Source organism: Thamnophis sirtalis, unplaced genomic scaffold (assembly GCF_051295495.1).
Source record: "Thamnophis sirtalis isolate CommonGarterSnake01/CBP01778 unplaced genomic scaffold, rThaSir2_p1.2 scaffold_2, whole genome shotgun sequence".
Classification (NCBI taxonomy): domain Eukaryota; kingdom Metazoa; phylum Chordata; class Lepidosauria; order Squamata; family Natricidae; genus Thamnophis; species Thamnophis sirtalis.
Window position 1 is genome coordinate 143820204 of NW_028261382.1, and position 25884 is coordinate 143846087.

The 25884-nt window shown below is 41.0% G+C and overlaps 1 protein-coding gene across 7 annotated transcripts in view; it reads left to right on the plus strand.

The window, feature by feature from the left end:
- The window catches only part of NOL4 (nucleolar protein 4), a 167218-nt gene that overhangs the window by 21136 nt on the left and 120198 nt on the right, over positions 1–25884 (plus strand). The window contains exons 1-2 of one of the 7 annotated variants that reach the window (XM_087707090.1): positions 16855–17374; positions 18704–18779. The exons of 4 other annotated variants lie outside the window; for them this stretch is intronic. In XM_087707090.1, the coding sequence (XP_087563216.1) occupies positions 17364–17374; positions 18704–18779 (87 nt within the window). In that variant the 5' untranslated portion in view covers positions 16855–17363. Of the gene's footprint in view, positions 1–16854; positions 17375–18703; positions 18780–25884 lie in introns of those variants that run through there. 2 more of the 7 variants (XM_087707089.1, XM_087707091.1) reach the window with 2 other exon arrangements.

A 25884-nucleotide genomic window follows, 5' to 3' on the forward strand; every position in this document is an offset into this window, starting at 1 on the left:
AATAAATTCCATTTCAACTACTGGATATTAAATTTAACCTGCCCTGGACACATTGGAAGCAACTTGGGGGACAAATTTTATTTATTTGTATCCCACCTTCAATTTTTTTATAAACAAGGCAGCAAAAATATCCAACACATTTTCCTCCTCCTATTTTTCTCACAATAACAACCTTGTGACATGAGTTGGGCTGAGAAAGTGACTGGCCCAAGCAGTGGTGATGGGGAAAATGACAGCAGAATGCCCATAAGAGGATTTGTTGTTGAGTTGTTTCTTAAGAAATGGAGCTCTATGAATCTTGAAATAGCTGGGTTTTCTAGGGTGAGCAAAGGCCAGAAATATTTGGAAAAAAGAGAACAGTAACCACAGGCAATTCTGGTGAGATGCAGGAATATACAACTGAGGAGAGATATGTGAGGACAGACTACCCATTGCTTGTAAGCAGCACCAGGTTGGAAAAGCCTGTGCTACTAGAATCAAAGTTTTGAAAGTGTGGATGTCTCTCACCAGCTCCAGGTTTCAGATATGAAGACTGAAATGGAAAAGAAGCACCAACTATTGTGGTGGAAGAGACAAATATAACCATGGAGAGCGTATGGAACACCTTCCCTTTATTTCATTCTGAGTCAGAAGGAAGGAGTGTTGATGATTCTTCCTTACACAGAGGGAAAAGGAAGTCAGCCCTTCTCTAACTATTGTTTTGATAATGGTCCTTCTTCCCGTTCTTCAAGGCCATCTCCTATACCTTCTGTAGGGAGGTGGTATTGTAGTTACACTGGAAGTATACAGAAACAATAGAATTGTCTATTGTATAAACTGCTGCTCATTTGTCTCTGGCTATTCTATGAAATAGTCATTGTTTTTCCTCAATTTTGGGGTGGGACTCACTTTTTTCCTTTTGTTTAATTCATGCACATTTCTGACTATTTTCTCAACCCATATTTTTCTTTCCAAACAACCAAACACGAAAATTTGGCTTAAAATACAGAGTAAGTTAATGATCAATGAGAAAATTGAATAGAAGTAAAACATCACAGCCACAGACTGGAATTTTGTATTCCTGGAAATATAATTAGAACAGAAAAAGAAATTCTTGATTGCCATGCTTAAATTTCTCGTTTCCTTATATTCATAAAAGTAAAATTATTGTAAAGATTATGGCTGTATTACCAAATTGAACTAATCATATAGAAATAGCCCTAGGCTTTCTTTAGTTTAGTTAGATAGATAGAAAGTAGATAAGAGTGTATAAAATGTGGGATTTCACTCATTGACATAAAATGGTAAGCTGATATGGTTGAAATAGATGATAGTAGAAATGGAATAAATTAGGCAGATTAACTTTTCCAAATCCAATGTCTTCCAAATTAGTATCTCAGAAGTGAGATATCAATAAGCCAATAAGCTGGGCAGTCTGCTTTGGATCATTAAGAAACACCATTTCTTAAACACATACAAGCAATAATTCAATATTTCCAGAAAAGGACAGATGCTTAAACAGTGATTGGTGGGTAGAGACAATGAAAGGAAAATGAACTATGCAAATTTTCTCCATTAAAATATTTTACTTAGTTATTTTCTTTCAATATTTCACTTTTTAGTATCTGTATTATTTTTGCTACCTATTTATATAAACCAGGGGTGTCAAACTCAAGGCTCCAGGGTGCTTAGATCTGGTCCACAGGGCTGCCCTGGAAACAGCGAAGGATTGGCCCATAGTGCCTCTACCAGTGAAAACAGAACTTGGGAGGGAACTCTGTCTTCACTGGCAGAGGGCTGCAGGAGGCTATTGCAGCTGAAAATGGATCTCAGGGAAGCCAGGCGCAGCCCCCCCCATAGCTCTGTTTTCACTGGCAGAGGCAGCTGCAGCTGAAAATGCCATGCCTCTCCCGAGGTCAAACACAACCCTGATGCGGCCCTCAAGGAAATCCGAGTTTGACACCCCTAATATAAAAGAACCATATGTTTATAATAACTGTTCATATAAAAAAAATCCTGATCATGATAGGAATAGGCTTATGTTATGTCTAAGAAATAAAATTTCAAAATCAGATTTGTTCAGGATCATTCATATTTTTAATTGAAAGAGTCAGTTTGGTCTAGTAATTAATGCATCAGTCTAGAAAATGGGAGACTGTGAGTTCAAATCCCGCCTTAGCCATGTAACCCCCCTGGGTGACTTTAGGTCAGTCATTCTCTCTGAGCCGAATCCACCTCACATGGTTGTTGTTGTGGGGAAAATAGGAGGAGGGAGTATTGTGTGTGTTCACTGCCTTGTGTTATTTCTAAAAATAATAAAAACTAGATATAAGTATATAAACTGAAAACTATCAGTTTCTTGAAGTAATGATACAATTATACTACCTAGCATTTGCATTATCCTCTGAAAGTTCAGAGATGGGTTAGTGATAGAATATAAATATTGTTGCAAAGTAGCAGTTACTAAACAAAAGAATTCAAGATAAATCTGATTGTCACTGTCCAGGATATGAGAATATGTTATTCCATCTTATTTAAACTAATCCACTTAACACGGATTATTTAAATTGATAAAAAAAAACTATGTAACTAATAGAATTTCTTTTGGTACTATGATTTTTCTGAATACTTGCTGGAATTACATTATTTGTCTCCAGAAGAAATGAGCCTGCTGCTTGTAGTATTCTGTATAATATACATTATATGGATCACTATAGGGACACTGAAATTAATCAGACAAGAAATGTTGAGCAGTAGCTTTCTCGGAGCAGGTATTTTGTGAGTCCCTGCAGAAAATAATTCATTTAAAAGAAACTTTTTGTTTGCATAGTGATTGCACTGGCATTTAAGTTCCAAGAAGTATTTTAATTTTGCTAAAATTCTTTATATGCCTAAACTGCAGCATACTTCATGGATATAGTGCTTGATATTCATTATTTAAGGACTTGTCAGATTTCAAACCAGGCTCTCCAGAAGCTTAACCCCCATATTCAGAGACTTGTTTCCAGGAGCAGCTCAGGGGTAAGTTGCTTTATTACAGACACAATAGAGGGAGACACAATACATACATACATACATACATACATACATACATACATACATACACACACACACACACACACACACACACACACACACGTATATATACACACATACATACACACATACAGGGTCCTGGCCTTTTCAGGTCAACATAAATTTGACTGTTTTCTTCCCATTTTTGACATAATGGACATGCTTAGCTGGAAAACCTCTGATTCCTGATTGGCAGCTCAGACCTTAGAAGAGCTGTTCATTATATTTGTTACTGGACAGTAAGTATAGTGCATACCACTGCACTATATATCAAGTGAACCATCCGAGTCAAATCCATCTTCTGCAATGTTTTACCACTGTCTTCTCTAATTTGGCATACTCCACATCTCATTGAGGCTATAACTAATTTGACTGAAGTCTGATAACTGAAGGCTATGCTGATGTGAATTCTGGACCACAAGGTGTTGCTCAACTTTTCTAGACAAAGATAGTGAATGTGACATATAATTTTTTTCATTAATACTTCAAAGATTATTCCAATGCAAATACTTCTTTTTAACAAATGTATATCAATCATGGCTAAGTGCATGCTTCTCTATAGATTGAGGATGATGCCTTTGAGGCCTCTCCGTGGCAGTGGATCCAGGAGAGCACCTTGGTTTATGGAGGAACTCCGGGAGATGAAGCGCCAAAAGAGACGCCTAGAGTGACGCTGGAGGGCTAGTAACTCCAAATCCAACCGAACACTATTAAGAGCCTTTATCAGCACTTATTTGGTGGCGATACAGGCGGCAAAATGTTCACATTTTCCCGCTCTTATTGCGTCCGTGGAATCTCACCCAGCCGCCCTGTTTAGGGTGACCCGCTCCCTCCTGAAAGGTGAGGAGGCGGGGGAACCCCTACAGGGAAGAGCTGAGGAGTTTGTTCAGTTTCTGTCAGATAAAATCACTCAGATTCGGGCAGACCTGGACTCCACTTGGGCAATACCAGCTGAGATGCCGAGGGAGAGTCTTAATCAAATTTGCTGGGATGAGTTCGAGTTTGTCACCCCTGAGGAAGTGGAGAAGGGTATGGGAGCGATGAGTGCCTCCCCCTGTTTACTGGACCCGTACCCCTCTTGGCTGGTTTCGACCAGCAGAGAGGTAACACGAGGCTGGCTCCAGACGATAACGAACACATCTTTGCAGGAGGGGTCTTTCCTGCAACCATTAAAGGAAGCGGTGGTAAGACCCCTCCTCAAGAGGCCTTCTCTGGACCCAGCTATTCTCAAGAACTATCGGTCTCCAACCTTCCTTTTTTGGGGAAGGTTGTTGAGAAGGTGGTGGCGCTTCAACTCCGACGGACCTTGAATGAAGCGGATTATCTGGATTCCTTTCAGTCTGGTTTCAGGCCTGGGTACAGCACAGAAACTGCTTTGGTCGCACTGACCGATGATCTCTGGTGGGCTAGGGATAGGGGACATTCCTCTATCCTGGTGCTCCTTGACCTCTCAGCGGCCTTCGATACCATCGACCATGGTATCCTTCTGCGATAGCTGGAGGAGGTGGGAGTGAGAGGCACCGTTTTACAGTGGTTCTCCTCTTACCTCTCTGACAGGTCACAGTCGGTGTTGGTCGGAGGGCAAAGATCGATCCCTAGGCCCCTTAAATGTGGTGTGCCACAGGATTGGGTCTTGTCCCCCCTCCTATTTAACATCTACATGAAGCCGCTGGGCGAGAGCATTCGACAGCACGGGGTTAAATACCATCAATATGCAGACGATACACAATTGTATCTTTCTGCCCTGTGCCAGCTCAGTGTAGTAGCGGACGTGATGTGCCGATGCCTGGAAGCTGTCAGGATCTGGATGGGGGTGAACAAACTGGTACTAAATCCCGATAAGACTGAGTGGCTGTGGATGCTGCCCCCGAAGGACAGCCCAGATAGTCCATCCTTAATCCTGGGGCGTGAAAAGTTACACCCCTCAGAGAGGGCCCGCAATTTGGGGGTCCTCCTGGATTCACAGCTGACACTGGAACACCATTTGTCGGCTGTGACCAGGAGGGCCTTTGCCCAGGTTCGCCTGGTGCACCAATTGTGGCCCTATTTGGATCGGGAGGCACTGCAAACAGTTACTCACACCCTTGTCACCTCTAGGCTGGATTACTGCAATACACTCTACAAGGGGCTACCCTTGAAAAGTGTTCGGAGACTGCAGCTAGTCCAGAATGCAGTTTGCGTGAGCGATATTGGGTGTACCGAGGTACACCCACGTTACACCTATCCTCTGCAAGCTGCACTGGCTACCAATTGGTCTCCGGATGCAATTCAGGGTGTTGGTCATTACCTTTAAAGCCCTACATGGCTTGGGACCAGCTTATCTGCGAGACCGCCTACTGCCACATACCTCCTGGCGGCTGGTGAGATCCCACAGATTGGGCCTCCTTCAGATGCCGTCAGCCAGACAATATTGGCTGGTGGCTCCCCGGAGGAGAGCCTTCTCTGTGGCTGCTCCGACCCTTTGGAATGAGCTACCCCCAGAGATCTGGACCTTGCCCACTCCCATGGCCTTCAGAAAAGCTGTTAAAACCTGGCTATTCCAGCAGGCCTGGGGCTGCTGACCTCATTGTTGAGGTCCAGCCCCGATCAGATCTAATGCATGTTGTGATTTTAAATCTGTCGTTTTATTTTTTATTATTTCTTTTCCTCTGTTTGTAAGCCGCCCGGAGTCCTTCGGGATTGGGCGGCCTATAAATTTTATTAATAAATAAATAAATAATAAAGTGTAATGCCAGCAAAGTTAATCAGATTTCTTTCATTACTTCAGCAGTTCTTCATTGCTGAATAAAAGAAAACATTAAAGATGTGGGCAAAATCTAGTTTGTTAAGATCTACCGAGTCATATTAATTTCAGTGGAAAAAATTAGGAAGATATAGTTAATGTACCATTAGAAGTCTTGAAAGATCATGTTAGGACATGTTATCTTGGAGAAAAATCTATTTATGTTATTGCTAAAAGTCAATCTTGACTGTTTATATTCATCTGTATGCGTATGTATGAGGTTTGTTGTTTTAGACAGTTTTTTACTTGCAATTTGATTGAAAAGAAGCCTCTACTTATGACTATCATCAATGTAGCAAAACAAATGCTGAATGATAGCTAATGATAATCTGTCTAAATTAAAAATATTTATCATTTAAGGAAGTCTCATGTAAAGGCATTATTTTTATATATTGTTTTGTGATTCTCATACATTTTATGGCTTCATATGGCTCCCACCACCATTACTGATTCCATCTGTCTATATTTTCCTTGGTCATTGTTTATTATATCCTAATGCAGCCATGATACCACTGAACCCTATTGGGAAAAGTCTTCCATTCTTTTATACAAAAGTTCAGGGCTCTTGTACTTTTGCCATCCCCTCCCAGTTCTTTTGATTCAAGTAATTCATTTTTTTAAAGTAATATAATTTTTATTAATGCATAACTACAATTATCTTAATAGTTTATCCTAAGCTTATTAATGTTAAATAATTACATGTAGATAATTATTCTTTAATAGAAACCAAGTGCTAGGATACAAACTGTGTGAACCAAGATCTTTCTTTCGCAGTAACAGAATAAGAGAGTTGGCAGGGACCTTGGAGGTGTTCTGGTTCAACCACTGCACAACCAGGCGATCCTATACCATTCTGAACAAATGGCTGTCCAATCTCTTCTCAAACATCTTCAGCAATAATGCACCCACAACTTTTGAAGGCAAGCTGTTCTATTGGTTAATTGTTCTAAGTGTCAGGAAATTTCTCCTTAGTTCTAGGTTGCTTCTCTCCTTGATTAGTTTCCATCCATTGTTTCTTGTCTTGCCTTCAGGGGCTTTGGAGAATAGATTCACTCCCCTCTTCTTTGCGGCAGCTCTTTAAATATTGAAACACTACTATCATGTCACGCCTAAGTCTTCTTTTCACTAGATTAGACATACCCAATTCCAACAACCATTCTTCATATGTTTTAGCCTTCAGCCTTCTAATCCTGTTGCTCTTTTCTTCACTCTTTCCAGAGTCTCTACATCTTTTTTATAATATGGTGACCAAAACTGTGCGCCATATACTAGGTGTGGTCTTACTAAGGCTTTATGAAGTGATATGAATACTTCACATGATGTTGATTCACATGATCTTGATACTATCCCTCTGTTAATGCAGCCTAGGACTGCATTGGCTTTTGGCTGCAGCAGCACACTACTGGTTCATATTTAAATGATTGTCCATTAGGACTCTGAGATCCTTCTAACAGTTACTACTATTGAGCCAGTACCACCTATTCTATATTTGATATTCTTGCCTATGTGGAACCTTACTTTTGTCACCACTGAATTTCATTTTGTTAGATGGGGCCTAGTATTCAAGTCCATCGAGATGCTTCTGGATCTTGAGCCTATCTTCTGGCTATTCTTGCCAGCTTGGTGTTGTGCAAACTTGATGAGTTCCTCTTCTATTCCCTATCTAAATCATTTATGAAGATATTGAAGAGTACTGGGCCTAAGGCAGAACTTTGAGGTACTCCATTGCTTACTTCCCTCCATGTAGATATATAGATAGTCCTCAATTTCTGATCACAATTGAGCCCAAAATTGCTATTGCTAAATGAGGCAGTTAAGTGAATTTTGCTGTTGTTAAATTAGTAACATGGCTGTTAAGATAATCCGGCTTCCCTACTGACTTTGCTTGTCAGAGGGTCACAAAATGTGATCACATGACCCCAGGACACTGTCACAAGTGTGAAAAAGGATCACAAATTTTTTCAATGCCTTTGTAACTTCAGCCACTAAATGAACTGTTGTAAGTGGAGGACTACTGTAGTTCCATTAACACATTGAATGCAGTTGGTCAGCCAGTTACAAATCCATCTAGTGGTGATGCTTGTATACCCCACATTTTTCTAATTTACTAGAAAGTAGGTTGTGGTCTATTTTACCAAATGTCTAAAAATAAATAAATTTTGGATTGAAAATTAAGTTATTTTGCCACTATTTCACACACTAAATTATTTGCCATTTCAAGCTAAGCTTTCAATGAGAATTGTAGGATTCAAAATCTAAAGTAATATAAAGTAAAAACACTATCACAAGATCCCATAAAGTCCAGACCGCCCACAGCCATCTGTGACAATATTTTATTTTTCTGTAACAAATGTTCACATGACTTAAGAAAACTAAAACAAAAGAATTATTGATTTAGTTACATGTTAGTGATTTAGGCTGGAGCCAGAAAAAAGAGGATGTTGTTGAAAGACTGATAGTGTCAGCATTTCTTCATTCAGTAATCAGGAAAGAAAACCACTGGACTCCATTTGTTGAAATCAAGTGTACAATTAAATCAATTAATTATAAGTGAACAGTTGCAAAGCTAAGCTAAGTCTGGTTAATTAGGCGCGAAAGCGAATAGTATAGTATAATTCATTCCCCTCCCCTTGGCATCCCGTGCACAGTCCAATCATAATTCTCCCAAATGTCAGGTGTGAGATAACTTTGAAAGGCATCACCAGGATGGAATGCTGGACTATTGGCCTTGGCGGGAAACACTCCTCCTCCACATGCGCAGTAAGGTGGTCAGTTCAGAGTCTAGAAACTTCCTCCAGCACAACAATGATTTCCTTACCAAATACCATACCCCCCCTCCCCGTTTCAAGGGCAGCCGAAGCAGTAGCAAAGCGGAGGCTGACATCCGGCCCTCCTCCAGAAACGATAAAGCACAAACAAACAGACGAACAACAAGACATGAAAAGAGGAAAAGAGGAGAGGAAGAGAGAGAGAAAAGAGAGAAGAAAAAAAAATTGGTCAGGAAATTGCCCAAATCAGGGCTTGTCAGGATAAGTAGAATAGAACTTGCGGAGTAACTGAGGGGCCCGAACATGGGACCCGTCCACCCATTCGGCGTGAGAGGGGGGAAAATGCTTCCAAGCCACCAGCTACTGGACACGATTCCGGCATTTACGAGAGTCTAAAATTTCGCGAACATCGAAATGCTGTTCACCGTCAATCAAAAGCGGAGCGGGAGGTAGAGGAGCAGGCGGACGCAACGATGAAGTGCAGACAGGTTTTATGAGGTTAACATGAAAAACAGGGTAAACCCGGTTGAGGTGTTTAGGCAGCTGCAGCTGAACAGAAACAGGCTTGATGATCTTGATAATAGGAAATGGGCCAACATATTTAGGCCCCAACTTCTTTGAATTTTGTGGAGTCTGAAGAAACTTGGTGGACAAATAAACTTGATCACCAACCTTGTAATCACACGGCTTAGTCCGCTTCTTATCAGCCTGTTTCTTATGGGCGTGATGCGCAGCATCCAAAGTTTGGAGAGCTAAAGGCCAAACACGCCGAAGGCGATCACTCCACCCGGACAGAGACGATACTTGGGGCTGCTCACAAGGAACCTCAGGAATGGGCACAAAATCCTGGGCAAACACCACACGGAAAGGGGTGAACCCAGTGCTGCTATGCACAGAATTATTATAAGCCACCTCCGCGTGCGGCAACAAATCCACCCAGTCATCTTGTTGGTAGTTGATGAAACAACGTAAATATTGTTCCAGAACAGAATTAGTCCTCTCACAAGCCCCATTAGTCTGTGGGTGGTGGGCAGAGCTTAAGCCTTGGGCGGAGCCAATCCGCTTCAGAAACTCTTTCCAGAATATGGAGGTGAACTGCACACCTCTATCTGAAATGATGTGGTCGGGCACCCTATGTAAGCGGTAAATATGGGAGATGAACATCTTAGCAAGAGTCTTAGCAGAAGGAATCTTGGAGCAAGGGATAAAATGGACTTGCTTGGAGAACAAGTCGGTAACAACCCAGATAACAGTGTGTCCCTGACTCTCAGGAAGTTCGACAATGAAGTCCATAGAGATCTCCTTCCAAGGGGCGACAGGGTGAGCTACAGCCTGAAGCAGCCCCAGCCTGGAGCAACGCCCAGCGGGCGTTTAGCAGCAGCACAAACGGGACAACTGGCAACATAACGTTCAATGTCCTTTTTCAAAGAAGGCCACCAAAACTGTCTCTTGACGAGATGGAGCGTTTTAACGAAACCAAAATGCCCTTCCATTTGGGAATCATGAGCTCGCTGAAGAACAATTAATCGAAGAGACGCAGGAACGTAAATTTTGCCCCAATCCAGGGCAACTCATCCCTCATAGTACATTCATTCACGTGCTGCTGGAACCAATCATCATCAGGGAGGGCTTTCTTGAGATTGGAAAGAAAGTCCTGGGACATCTCCACTTTAGAGCGTGCTTGATTCCTAGTAACAACTGGAGCAGCGAGGCTCGTCGTGGGAATGACAGGCTGGACCATGCTGAGTTTAGAACAGTTGTACTGAGGAAGCCTGGATAAAGCATCAGCCATAAAATTCTTCCCCCCTGGAATGTATTTCAGGGTGAAATTAAAATGATTGAAATGCTGAGCCCAGCGCATCTGTTTAGGAGAAAGTCTTCTGGAAGTTCTCAAAGCTTCCAAATTTTTATGGTCAGTCCACACCTTGAACGGGTGTTTGGCGCCTTCCAGAAAATGGCGCCAAGTGGCCAAAGCCCAACAAACAGCAAATGCTTCCTTCTCCCAAATGGCCCAATGTCTCTCCGTGCCAGTTAGTTTGCAAGAGGTGTATGCGCAGGGTTGTAAGTTACCTTGACTATTGGCTTGAAGCAATACGGCCCCCACTGCCATGTCGCTGGCGTCAGCTTGAACCACAAAAGGCGCGTCCATGTCCGGGTGCTTGAGGACCGGTTCCTCTGCAAAAAGCCACTTTAACTTCTCAAAGGCAGCTTGACATTCCATGGTCCAATCCAACAGCTTGCTAGGCTTGGGTTTGGACCCCACCTTTGGACTTCAAAAGGTTAGTTATGGGAAGAGCTATCTTAGCAAAAGAGGGGATGAACTGGTGATAGAAATTGGCAAACCCCAAATTTTTTTGCAATTGCCTGCGTGTACGAGGGGCCTCCCATTCAGTGACCGCTTTTACTTTAGTGGGGTCCATCTCAACACCCACGTGGGAGATACGATAGCCCAGGTAGTCAACCTTCTTCTGATGGAATTCACATTTGGACAATTTGGCGTAAAGCTCCATGGCCCGAAGTTTTTTCAGCACGGTACGAACCAGCTTTACGTGTTCCTTTTGGAACTTACCCAGCGATGAGACTGTTCCTCATCCGATTCGTCAGACGAGCTGGAGCTAACGCCTCCCTCCTCCTCCGGCTGGAAATGCTGGGGAACATTTTCAGTGGCACACGGAACCTCTCTCTTCTTACCCGGGGCCTTTATTGTTCTTCCCTCTTTTGGGGGAGGGGGTAGAGCGGTCTGAGCCAATTTTACGCGGCAATTCACGGTGCGATGGCCTTCCTTTCCACAGCGGAAGCACGTGAAAGGCTTGGTTTTGCCAGTGAAACTCCCTTTTCCCACACACTTGGGGTGGAGGGGGGCTTTTGGAGCTGCTGGGGGGGATTTCTCCGCTTCTCCCTCCTTCATGCATTGAAGCCTGGCTAAATCCAACTCAACGTCTGCCGCGTGTTCATACCAAGCAGTTACCCGGCGGGGAATGCACCTGTTTATGCACTGCTGGTATATTTTTTTCATTCAATCCCTCAGCGAACTGATCCAGCAAAGCGTCTTCCGACCACCCCCTCATATAGGCTGACAACTGTTGAAATTCCTGAACATAATCTGGCACCGATTTATTTCCCTGTTTCAGAGCCATACATTTCAGGCACCCGCGTCTCTCGGTCAATGGGTCATCAAACCTCCTCTTCATGGCCGCCATAAAGTCATTAAAATTCCTCAGGAGAGGGGAATTGCATTTGTGTAGGCCAACCATCCATTCGGCTGCCTTCTTCTCTAAGGACATTAACACCATCCTTACTTTCATTTCATCTGTCTCTAAATCAGGTCCATAGATTTCCATATAATTCCAGACCCGAATGATAAAAAGTCCTAAACTTTTAGGGTCACCATCATATTTTACGGTTAAGGGAGGGACTTTTGCCATTCGGCGTCGCCTGTGGCCCCCCCCTGCTCTTTGAGCGGCCCTAGCTGGAGGGTGGGAGGCTGGTTCTGGGTTTTCTTGCGCCCAACCCCCCTCGGCTTTTTCACCCTCCCTTAAACTATGCATGGAGTACCTTTGCTCAAGATCTTCAGCCGGCTCCCTTTCCACTGCTCTTTCACGGCTTTTGCGTTCAGACCAAGCTTCTTCGAGGAGTCTCATGGCGTGGGAAAGCTTGTAGTCCTCTTTCCCAGAGTCACCCCAATCCGCTGACTTTTTCTTTGGTCTCCTTCTCGTGACTCCAGCATCCAATTCCTCCGACTCCTCTTTTTGTCCCACACTCAAAGTCCATCTGGGACGAACAGCCGGCTCTTCCACTCTTAGCCCAGCCAGCCTTTTGGTTAAAGATGGTCCTGCCGTCACCCCTTCATCTTCTTCTTGGTCACTCACATGCAAAGACATTTCTTTTCTTCTTGTGAGGGCACCCCCCTCGGTAGGTTGTAGCTCCAGGATGGGTGAAAAATGAGACTTAGCTTATTGTCAGCATTTCTTCATTCAGTAATCAGGAAAGAAAACCACTGGACTCCATTTGTTGAAATCAAGTGTACTTTTACTAATTATAAATGAACAGTTGCAAAGCTAAGCTAAGTCTGGTTAATTAGGCGTGAAAGCGAATAGTATATTGTATAATTCATTCCCCTCCCCTTGGCATCCCGTGCACAGTCCAATCATAATTCTCCCAAATGTCAGGTGTGAGATAACTTTGAAAGGCATCACCAGGATGGAATGCTGGAACATTGGCCTTGGCGGGAAACACTCCTCCTCCACATGCACAGTAAGGTGGTCAGTTCAGAGTCTAGAAACTTCCTCCAGCACAACAATGATTTCCCTACCAAATACCATACCCCCCCTCCCCGTTTCAATGGCAGCCGAAGCAGTAGCAAAGCGGACGCTGACAGATAGATATTGATAATGTTCAATGTGCTTACAATAATTTCTACTGCCATGGTATAAGATTAGATAAAAGCAAATACTTGGTTTCTGATGTGTTTCATTAATCCTGCAAGTCTGTTTAATAAAGATTGATAGTGAAATTTGCCAGTAAAGGCAAAATAACTTTGCTGTAACACTTTTATAGTTATTAAAATTGAGCCCAAATACCTACTTAAATGTGCTAACTAAAGCCACATCCCTCAATCTGGTGCCCCCAGGACATGTTACCATTAAAGTACAGTACTTCAAATTTCAGGCATACTATTCAGGTATATATAATCTTATTAATCTTAGAAGGCACTAAATTGGGAAAGGCTGAAATAAATGTTATTTTAATGTAATCATCTATGCAGGTGCCAAAATTACATCTGAAATGAAGCAAAATTATTTACTCACAGATCAGCTTAGGGATTTAACTTTGTTTCAAAATGACCTCATTGTATAGATTTAAAGAATGTTAAAAAATTATATCAGGTTCATATGCTTCTGTATTTGCTCAAGCTAAAATTCATAAAACTAAGGAAGCATATTTTAACATTTTGGTTGCAACACTAATCTATAGTTTGGCATTACATGACAAGCCTGGCTTTCTGTTTCTTTTTCTGATACAAATGGAACATTCATTTCAACTAATTGTAGTATGTTGTTAGGTCCAAATCTCGTTACTTTTAATTAGACTTTATCAAAAGATGCTAGGAACAGGAATTATTGTTTATACACCTAGACAAAACATAGTTCCAGGTTTCTCAAGTGGTAATTGCCTGAATAGAGTTTCTTCTCATTCTTTTCTTTTAACCATAAAAAGGGAAAATGGATTGCATGATCAAGATGCTTGAGTCCATCAAATTACATTAAGATGTATTGTTGCTTTTGAGCCTGAAACTTGGTAAATGAGTGATAAAGCTCTCCCACTTCATATTCCACATTTGATCAGTGAGCTAACATCAGAAAGATGAATAATCTAGATCATGCTGGCGGAGCTACTAGCAGTTTCTTAAACATGAAAGCACTTGTCTAAACTGAATAGATCTTCTTATCCAGATTAATTTGAAGGCCATCTGCCTGGTTCCAAAATTAATCTAATTTAAAAACCGGCCCTAGTGTAGTTTGCACTTTGGACTGCTGAGGCATAGCAGAGAAATCAGTGTGCTTTCTTTCACGGCCCTTCCCTTTTCATTCAGTTCGAAGTCTATATTGGAAGAGTTTCAAGAAAGTTCTTGTTGATGTGAACTGTATGTGGGAAAAGCCCTCTCCTTTTTTCTTTCTTTCTTGTAGGTCTCTTACATTTGGTTCTCTCTCAGGTCTCCTAGGTACACTATCAAAGAAATTCGAGTGAGACCAAACCAATGGCAGAGAAGCCAAATTAATAAAAGCTTGGAAAGAGTTGAATCAGACTAATGGAAATGGGTATGAATAGATTTGGTTGTTATAACATGGATTTTACACCTCTGATTTAACTTAGTATAGGTAACCATTGAATAATGAATATTGGAATTTAACGTGGACTCTACAAAATTTATGATTTATCCTCAAAAATACTACTGCTGTACCACCTCCAATAGCCACATGTTCACATATTGGGCATTTGTCAACCGGCTCAAATTTACAACCAGTGTCAGCAATCTGCAGACATGTGTCCATCATTTGTGATATCTTTTGCTGGTTTTGCTGGTTTCAGGCATTTCCCCCCAATTTCTGGCCAAAAAATGCCAATTTGGGTATATGGAGTTGTTTAATGACCAAGTAATAACCATGGAACTATTCACTTAACAACTATCGTGATACACTTTACAACTGTCATAAAAATGTAAAATCAAGTCATGTGGCAGCCCGTTTAATGACAGGGCTCAATTGTTGGTTGTTAAATGAGGACTACCTATTATTAATACTGTATTATGTTTCATACAATAAACAATCATTTTTTTAAAATGGAAAAGTTTAAATAAAATTATTAAAAGCCACTCTAAATTCTGTTTTGTTTTAACCTAGAGAAATGAACAGAAAAGTATAATTAATATGTGTTTTAAGTGGAGCTTTGACAATGATGCTTTCTTGTTTCTCTAAAATGCTTGATGCAATCTCTTTACAACATTGATGATTCTCTAGGAAAAAATATACATTTTTCTCTATACTGATTAAATTATGCACATAAATAGAACAATGTATATTGCAGATACACACATTTTATCATTAACTTGAGACATAGTCTTACACAAATCTGCCTACACTGATTAAGCAACTGCCTATCATCTCCCAGTCGGGAAGCCATATAGTACAATAAATAACCCATGCGAGACTTTTCAAGATTGCACTAATTTTTTGTTGGACGTTTAATTTCATATGATTGCTGCTTAAAAAAACATATTCATCTCCTGTATCTTACCTGGTTTGGTTATAACTCTTAGAAAACAACATGAGAATATATCTCACACATTCTGGGCTTATGATACATGGAGTGCAAGGGGAGGGGGGAGAGACAACAGGATGAATTGAAGAGCTTACTGTTAACAGTTTAGAACAGGGCCATATGCCATGCTTGGCTGCTCCAGTAGTTTGTCCCAGCCAGTCTGACCACTCTAAGCTTCTCTGGAGTTTTGTCAAAAGAAGGAAGAATGGCAGAAAATAGAATCAAGAATGGGGCTGTCTCTAATATATCAAATGTGCACTGCAGTGAATGAAAATGGCAATAGCTCCTTCAGAACTGAGGAAACTGGGCATGGCCTGGCAGAAACACCATGCAAAAATAAATATCTTTAATGTCAGCTGCAATCTGGCAAATTTGCTTAGCCAGAACCTTTATTCATTTTGGTATTTTCGGGGGGGGGAGTGTTAATAAAAGCATAACTTCACAGGAGTGGAGGGAATTGTCCACATCAGGGGTTCATTTATATATTACGTAAGTACTCCCATCCACACCAAAATCTGGTGAGGCTACCTTTCAGGAACACCCTTTAATACAACGTTGGTGTCTTCTTCCTGCCTATCCACTCAACCTCATACATTTGGCATAAAGATGGAGCTCTCCCCTCCAGGAGCAAAGCCAGCGTCGGTATTAAGGTTCCGCTACTTTTGAACCTGGTTCTGTCGACTGCAGACTCTATCTTTGTATTATGAACAGAACAGCCAGGCCGGCTGGGGGAAAGGGGAGAGAGGGAGAAGAGGCGCTCTTAATTCAGCTGCTCACTAGTCCCCTACTCCTTCCCTGGGCATCTCTCCCTGTGCAACACGACAAGCCGGATTGTTGGACTGGGTCACTCCCCGCCAGTTAGGCGAGCGCACGTTGTATAGCCGGGAGGGGTGAGGGAAATTGGAGGTGGGGTGGGTTTGGGAGAAAGGAGGAGATACCGCGGCTGCTTGGAGAGCTGCTTCTCTTTCGCGCAGTATCCGCGCGCACTGATTTGTGCCGAGCCACCATTTGACTCAGGACGCGATCGGGACCCCCCCTTCCCGCCCCGGGCAGGGGGAACCAGCTCTTTCCCCATCGTTCTTCCCCTCCCTTCCGTTTTCTGTTCCTATAGAAACCCTGAAATACCTCCAAGAAACCAAGGCTGGGCTCCGAAGCGCCTCTCCGGATTGGTAGAAGGTGGGGGCGAGGGGAAAGGAGCGGCGTATCGCGGGGAGCGCACCATTCTGGGCAGACCCGGTAGCAGCGGCAGCAGGAGGGAAGGCGCGTCCCCCTCCCCCGCAAACGGGTTCCCATGGAGACTGGCTCTGCGAGTTGCAGAAGCCAGCTGAGCAGCACCTGTATGGGCCGCTCGCCTCGGGGAAGAGACGCCGCGGCTGACGGGAAGCACACCCACTCAGCCCTGCAGGACCACGCCACGTATCGGCACGCTGCTACCTCCGGCTCAGCTCTGTCTTCTCTCCCCCCACGTGAGGATAGGTGATGTTGACTCAGAGAGGGGGGATGGTTCTGCAAATAAGCTGACAGAACGAGGGAAAATGGACTTGGCAGATTCTCCACGAACATTCACATTTGTTGACGGTGTGAGCTCCACCACGCGTGGAGGGGTGGGGGACAGGAATCCCAAATGTCTGCTTTGCTTAGTTCTTCTTCATTTTTTCACATATCTGTGGCAGATTTTTAAAAATATTTTATTAAAAGAATTTTTTTACACCAAATAAAAAACGAACAGAAGAAAAAAAACAAACATGAATAAAAGAAAAAGAAATAGTTCAAAAGAGAAAGAAAAAAAATCTAAGGACGCAACTTTCCATCTTCTTTGTGGTACCTACAGACATATTTCTGTGGGCAGAATTAACTTGTACATGGTGCTGATGCTGACAAACATACCTCATGTATAAGGAATATCAAATCCAGAGAAGAAAAAGGGCCTGGTCATCTTCATGCTATCTTGGTGAGCAGTTGAAGCTTTGGGCCGGTTTCTCTTAAGAGCCAAAGTCTTAGACCTGAGTTCCATTCAGGTGTATTTCAGGCAAAATGAGTTCCACACTAAGAATAGGCTTCACTGCTCTTGATACTAGCCCTCTTCCTAATTCCACATATTAAGCAACAGAGCATGTCTATATTATGCACAGCGTTTCCTTTTTCTGAGATTGCAAGTCTTCCATGCAATGTTGCAGATTGGATCTGCAGGGAAGTCCTGCCCTTTCTGCATATAGAATTTCAAGTCGGCTCTGCATCGAGTGCTCTTCCTATGAATAAAGGGATTATGGGTTTGGTCTGATGCAGAGAAGCAATAGTTATACTTTGTTAGTGTAATGAATGATCTCCCGTCCTGTGAGCACAGTTTTATGCTATTACAGCAACATGATGGATTATGATTGTATGCACTTTTCATGATTTTACTCTAGAATAGTGTAATATTGCATATATGACTAAAAGAAGTACCCACATGTTTCTGTATTTAATGTATGACCATTGACAATTACACGTGATAAACTCTTTTAATCTTGCCTTGGGTGCCTTTGGTGTGTGTGTGTGTGTGTGTGTACTCATGCAATACCTTGTGGAATAGGCATTTGTGTGTGCGTGTGTGTGCATGTATATATGTGTACACACACCCCTATTTCACAAGGTACTGGATTGAAATTCTGATAATGTAGCTTGTACAATAAACAGACTCAATACCACTTTAGATGATTTCTCCTTTCTTCTGCAACAAGAACATTTTCCCTGGAATTCAAGATCTCAGAATTAGGTAATTCTAGGCCTAGGTGTATATGCAGCATATGGTGCAAGTTTGACATATGCAATATGTATGATATTTTTAATCCTACCTAGAACCTAATTCTAGAATTAAGGAAAAGCTTATAGAGCTTGATGGCAATTTTCTCTCCCTCTCTCAACCTGATAGTTGGCCTGTTTTTAGCTAATAGCCTTTAGCTTCTTGGTTTGTTTTGTTTTGTTTTATTTACTTTATTTTATGTCTTTATAGTAGCATTTCATACCTTTTGTTGCACCCAGAAGCAACAAATTGCACCTTGTGGAGTATTTATGACACATGGCTTGTAAAGATGCCTTCGATTGCATTTTGGTTCAACTGTAGCTCCTGGGTGGTCTTCAGGGGCAGCTTCAACATATTACAATAGTCAAATTGTGAGATGGCTAGGATATGGGTAACCATATAAAGAGCTTTCGATTCTAACAAGGGACTCAACTGGCACACAATAGAAACCCATGCAATGATCCTTCTGGTCACAGTTACCTCCTGTATTTTCAGCAGCAATTGCAAGTCTAGGAGAACTCCCAAGTTGCATAATCACTTGAATGGGAAAGTGCCATCTCATCCAACAGCAAGGGTAAGTTGACCAGACGTCCCGCTTTTGGCGGGACAGTCACGATTTTTCAAAATTTGTCCTGTGTTCAAAAAGTCCCGATTTAAAAATGACGCCGTTAAAAAATTTTTTTTATTTCTCTGAAGTGTTGTTCCCGATGTGGCCTTTAGAGGGCAGTGGTTTCCCTCCCTCCGCTCGGCTTGCTTGCAGCCCTCCCTGCTCTCCTGCTCTTCCAAAGACGATCATATCTCCCTTCCTTTCGATCTGGTTGCTTTTCTCTGGTCTCCTTTGGTGAGGGGGGGGCGGGAGGGGGGGGAGGAGATCTGTCATTTTCCTTCCTTAAAAAAAGGGGGGGGGAAACCCAGGATTTATTGCAAATAAAGAAATTCACCACAAATGGATCGGGAGGCCGGATGGGAGAGGGGAGTGGGAATTAGGGGAAAGGGGAATTTTCCTCCCATGCCTTGGATTTCATTTATTTATTTATTTATTTATTTAAAAAGTTGCTTTTCTTGTATTTCCTTTGCTCGTTTGGTTGAGGGGGGGGATGAGTGGAGAAAAAAAGATAGAGAGATCTGGGAGCTTGAATTGGGGTGGCTGGAATTGGGGCTGCGGGATGGGGAGGGCAGTGTCTGTGTGTATAATTTGGAAGAGGCTGGGGGGGATGGAGGAGATTTCCTTCTCTCCGCTGCTCTTCTCTCATCTCCTTCTGTCGGATGGGTTGGGAGTGGGTGGGTGGGGGCATACGATCCCCTCTTATTTTTTTAATCTATCCCTTTCCTACCTTGTGATCTCTCACTTAACAGCTGCAAATAAAAGACTCTACTAGCAATTCTCCTTTTGTTGCTGGTAAAAACCGTACACACAAACACATTTTGACTGCTCTTTTTGTGCATCGAGTGTGAAATGAGCAGCAATGAAGGCTGCACACACACACACACACAGAGAGACACACACCCACACACATACACACACACACAGATTAATAACCCCCGTTTTGCAGCCCCAGACTCTTAAAAACTCATCCATCCCTCTTCATTCTTTACATTTCTCTACACATTTCTCTATTTATGGTATTTAGTCTATCTCTTTTTTTTAATTATTATTCTGCTGGTCTTCCTGGGCAGCCTTGATGCCCCCCTCGCCCCCCAAAAAGAGGCAAGTTAGAAATTTAAATTTTCATCCAGCATGACTAAGGTGTGCTTTATCCAATTTTCTCCTCTTGAGCTTTCTGTGGGCAAGGGCAGTCTACCTGCCAGCGTCAGGAGTCATGAGAAAGGAGCAATATAGGGGGATTTACAAACTATGTTTGTGTAGACTTTCTAAAGTGATTTAGCGATGATGGCATAATAAGATGTGACAAGGCTTGCATGATGCCATATAATGAACTTGGCTGCATTGAGTCATTAAAAAATACTTACTTTTTTTAAAGGGGGCATTCTACTCTACTCTACTCTATTCATTTCTATTTCAATTCTAATAAGGATTGTTTCATAATACTATGTACTGTGTAATAATTGAGAACTACCTGTATAGTTGCCAGGTATTTTGCAAACCTCAATATTCTTCCCTATAGTTCTGTCTGAAGCTCCACCACTAATACCAACATGGCATCTGATAGAACATCTGAACACAAAAAATGTGTACCACATCATCTGGAACCACTTGTTTCCTATTAGAAATGTATCCTAAGGAAATGTAAACTAAGATTTACTTCTCTTATCAGCCAAGAAGGTACAAACTCTTTTGTTTGGGTGCCTGCACATATTCATGGATGTGTGAAGAAGGGTAAGAAACCAAGTTCATCACAGTTTGCATTATTTGGAATTATTTTTTAAAAAGTCAATATATAGCTGATAATACATATACTCATCTTGTTAAGTGTAAGTATTTCTATACGTACACACATACACAAGTACTGAGATATAATTAAGCAGATCTTGGTCATTATGATTAGTTTGTAACAAAAGAAGTTTAAAGAAGTCTAAAAAAGATGCTCGTGTATTATTCTTTATTAGATCACCTGTTGAAGGATGAAACCAACAGTGGTGTATCCTGGTTCATATTAGGATCACATTATGAGACCAATTTCAGGAAATATCCATAAAATTGCAAAAATGGCTCTTTTATTTGATGTATCTATAATAACAAAATATTGTCATGGAGACACATTCTAAGTCCTTGTCTCCATTGAGAATCCATCATGCCTTGTCTGGGAAACTAAAAGAGATTACCAGAAAAATTGGTGACCCACAGCATAGGAAGGTTTGAAATGAGATTCATCATGTGCATATGGTGACTAATCCTTTACATTAAAATCTTATCAGAATAATAATTTTCATATTATTATAGCCCTCACTACTCACAGAATAGTTATAATCTAAAGTACTATTTAGATGGGTCCCCTTTGCTTCCTCCAGGTCTGCACTGATCAGATTCCTACCAGCAATTGTTTTGATGTGAATTATTCCTCTCTTTCAGTTTTAGTGTTTCATAATGTTTAGGTTTAGTGTTTAGGTTTCATAATTGCATCAATTAAATACTTAATAGCTTCAGGGACAAGAAAAAAATATTGCAGTACCCGTTAGTTTCCAAGAAAATGCACTATAAAATTTGGTAAATATAGAAATGTATCAAAGGGGTACTTTGCTTCAATGAAGGTTTGTAAGAAGCTTTGAAGCAGCTTTTATGAAGCAATGCATCCTTTTTCATTTCTAAAAGTAAAGTTTTACACAAAGTTTTTAAAACTAAAAATGAGACTGCTTTGTTTTTATTTTTCTAATACAATGACTAGCAGTTCCAATAACCAAAAAAGCCTTCTTCCGATATTTCTGAATTATACATGTTATATTAAAAGTTTAAAGTGCAATAGTAAGCACCAATACAAATTAAATTAAAAAAAGGAAAAAGAGATGAGGAGAAAAACTAAACAGTGCAAAGAAATAAAAAAGGAAAAAGCACAATAAAAAAATGTAAAGAAGTAACTTCCAATCTTCATCATAAGTAATAAAAATTGATAATTCATCACCTCCTACAAAGTTACAAGCAAATATTTCTTCTTCCCATAACTCATCCATTCTCTAAACCATAAAACCATAAATTCTTAGTTTTTTCAGTCCCAGTGTCAGCAAAAAGTCTGCAAAGGGTAACCAGAACTGAATAAAAACATGTCTTCCTCAAACTATAATAACTTTATATTCCTTTCTTTCTTTATCTTGATCTTTAATTCATTCAGATGTTGTCTGCTTCCCCCTCTCCCCCCACCACACAAGAAAGCTTTTTCAAGGCTTTAGCAAGCCTCTTTTGTAAATTGGAAAACCATTATCCAGGTCAATGTCTTGTCTTGTCTTTTGTATTTCTCCTTTGATTTCCAAAGCTTTAACCAGCTTCTTTTGTGCATCCAGTAAAAAGTCCTTATAAGGATCATCCTCTTGGCTCTTGTAATCCACACTTTTCCCTGTCATTTGTGTTTCCAATTTCAATGCCTTGCCTATTTTGTAATTCATACTATTTTAATCCAATATGTTTGATTCTACTATTGCTGTATCAAACAAAATTTGTTACCCATTTGTAATTTCTTCATTAACATCTTTTAGGCATAGTCTAGCCATAGAACCAGACATCACTGATATTTTTGTTACTAATTTCTGGTACCATTTAAAGATCTCCTTTAATATTTCAAATGAATATTTCATGTCATTTTGTAAATCATAATCCTAAAAGTATTTTTTCTGTCATGTCTGTAATTTAATCTTCTCTAGTGTCCAATTTAAATTATAAGATCTCTCATCTCTGTTATGATTTGTGTTAGTCAAAATTCTGGTTCTCACAAAAGCTGTTTATTTTAATAGTTAATTCCAAAATCTTATAGTAAAAGTTTCACTATTCTAAATTTGTCTGGATCCTTAATTCATTTACAAGTTTTTTGTTCAAAATCTTCTTTATTTTTTTGCTGTATATTTTAAAATCTTTAAGTTCTTAAATTTATTCTTAATTTTTCTTTTGTTCAGGAATAAAGATAAACTCACAAAGTGACTTTTCATCAGTGGTGGGTTCCTACTAGTTTGGACCGGTTCGGTCAAATCGGTAGCAGCTTGGCGGCCTGGGTCACTGGAACCGGCAGTGACCCAGGCCTGCCATACCCCCAAAACAGTTCTCCTGGTGGCGCCATAGGCAGCACCATCTTGTTTTTTGCTTCTGCATATGTGCAGAGCAATTTTAGTTGCATTGTGCATGTGCGCACAGCGCACATCAAGCATGCACATGGCGCATCCCTGAGTGAACCAGCAGTGCTCTCTGCCAGAACCCACCTCTGCTTTTCGGACATGTCATTCCAAAGTCCTCTGATATGCTTAAGATATTTAAATAAGAAATTTACAGGGGTGATTGGAAATGGGGTTAGCAAACTTTAATGGACCCTGGCCATAGTTGGAAACTTGATGATTATCCCATTTTCTCCCAGGACTCACATCTGCTGGAAACGGCTATGCTGTGGTCTCTTCATAAGGAGAAGCTGTTTTGAAAGCAGCTGTATGGGGCAGGTGTCCAGAGTATTTATCCATAGAGGCTGTGAGGAACCAGTGTGCTGTCCCACTCACACACATGTGCGTGTGCACACACACAGGTGTAAGGTGTCTTTATTAAGGCTTCTAGGCCTGAGTTGGAATTCCCCAGCAATTCCCTGTGCTGGCACAAGCTCAACTCCTGTGAGTTCCACATGTTACTCAAATGAAGACAATACTAGCCCTCAGTGCAAAGGCAAATCCAGGCCACTAGGCAAAAGCAAGTTTCCAATGCAAAGGCAAATCAACAAGGCAAAGGCAACTCCACAAGGCAAGTCCACAGGCAAAGGCAAACCCTTAGGGCAAAGGCAAGGCCATAAGGCAAGGCCAGGGCACAGCTGAAGTGACACGATCCAGAGTTCAAGGGAAGAACACACAGCAAGGATGCAAACATGTTTTTCCCAGCATTATCACCTTGTTTGCTATGCTAAATAGCCAGCTTCTGGTACAGCCAGCTTCTGGTGCAGCCAATCAAGGACAAGGCTGCCTCCTTACAAATAATCTGGCTGACCTTTGCTGCTCTGTCTTTTCTCTGCCCTATGTGTTCTTGGATCGGGTGCAGAAGGCAGTTCCTCTTTCTTAGTTCAATTCAGTTCAGTTTATTGGTCTTGTATGCCGCCCACTCCTGAAGGACTCCGGGCGGCTTACAATAAACAGGGGAAGGGGATAAATAGACAAAACAACTCGCTGACTGGCTGCAGCTGTGTGCTTTCCCCAGCTGAAGCCTCAAGGTTATCCTGCTGCAGCTATGCTTCATCCAAATCAGTCTCAGATGGCTGCTTGAAGCCATTGACCAACTCCCCTTTTCTGACGTGCCTGGAACTGGTTCATCTTCCTCTTAACTGACATCTGAAGAGGTGTCTGTGGAAGCATTCAGGGGAGTCATCACAACCAGTCTACTCATTGATTCTTTGGACTTTGCCACAATCATAGTCTCTGCTCTTCAAGAAGACGTTTTTTTCCTCATCATGCCTCCACCAGAATTTCCTTCTTCTTACATTTCCATAAAGTTACAGGAATTGTCAGACAAGGAATGTGAGGGGCACAGATTGGATGATGAGGCAAATTCATCATTTCTGTCATGAAGTGCTTTGCAAGGGATAGAATACAGTCTGGTCTTGTGTTGACTTACATTATTCTTTTATATCATTAACATAATTAATTAGCTTGTTAATCTACATTGAATGTCTAATTATTATTTCATTTGTAGAAGTACTTGAATTCAGATATGAAGCTTTTAAAAGATCCCCTGTCCTTTACCTTTAATATTAAGATTTTTTTAAAAAAAACATTATATGACAGTTAAAAAGACAAATGAACAGCAAGTATGATCTGAAATAGGTCAAATATTTTGACAACTTGTCTAAAAACCATCAGCAAAGGAGGCCAGTCTAACATCTCTTGAGAGACCATTCTGCAGTTGGGAATTATAGCATAGAGGCCTCAGGCACATGTATATCTCTTGATGGTGGATCTCTGAACATTTAAGACTGCAAAAGATAAATACTGTTGATAGGCAGGCTTATAGGAGAGAAAACCAGTTCTTTAAAACCTTTTAACAACTTATATTCATATATTGTGTTTCATAAATTGGTATTTTGAACAGTGTCTATAAATAAACTAAAACCCAATAAATCTGAAACAACAAAATGTGATCCAAAAACAATAAAACAGAAATTACCTTGGATGGGGTAGTTTGGACAACTTAAAATGGTAAAAAACAAAGAAAAACCAAAACAAAAATTTATATGATTCCTAAGTTTGGCTGAAAAAAGTATCCTGCATTTTGCACTAATTAAATTGTTGTGCAGTCTAAAGAAATAGGGCCGTATACAAAATATTGTGATATTGAATCGGAAAGTAACAGGACATGGATAATCTTGTATATGTGGAATGAAGTCTAAAAAAATACTGATTAAAATTTTGATCAGACTTGGAGTTCTGCCAAGTAACAGCTGTCAATAAATGCAAGGAAGGCAAGTACTGATACCTGGTGGTTCTATCTGATAGCAGACTAATCATGTCAGTCAATAGAGAGATTACTAATATCATAAGCTTGTTCAACAGGGAGACTGATTCTATATGTTGTGGCTTTACTAAACTTACTAAAAGCAGAATATGGGGGGAGAAAAACCTCAGCAGTAGCAGCCAGCAACAATATTAATTTACATGTTTTATATTGTGACATTTTAATATACATTCATTCATTCGTTTTTAGCCATTGTCTATCCACTGCAGGATGAAGGCCTCCTCTGCATGTTTCCAACAAAAAATACAGTCCTGAGGTTTCTTTTGCCAATTGGGCCAGCAATACTTGCTGATGTCGAAGTTCCATCATGTTTTAGGTCATTTTTGTGGATGCTTTTTATCAAGTGGGATCCATACTATGGCTGCCTTGGTGCACTTGCCATCAAATTTTCTTGCTAAATACATTTAATATACATCACTGAAATATTTTTCTTGTTCATCTTTGGATTTTCATCACAATGACAGAAAATAAATATGAACACTTATTGGAATTCCAGAAGAAATATACAACTCCCTCTACTGGAGATAATCTGTAGGTT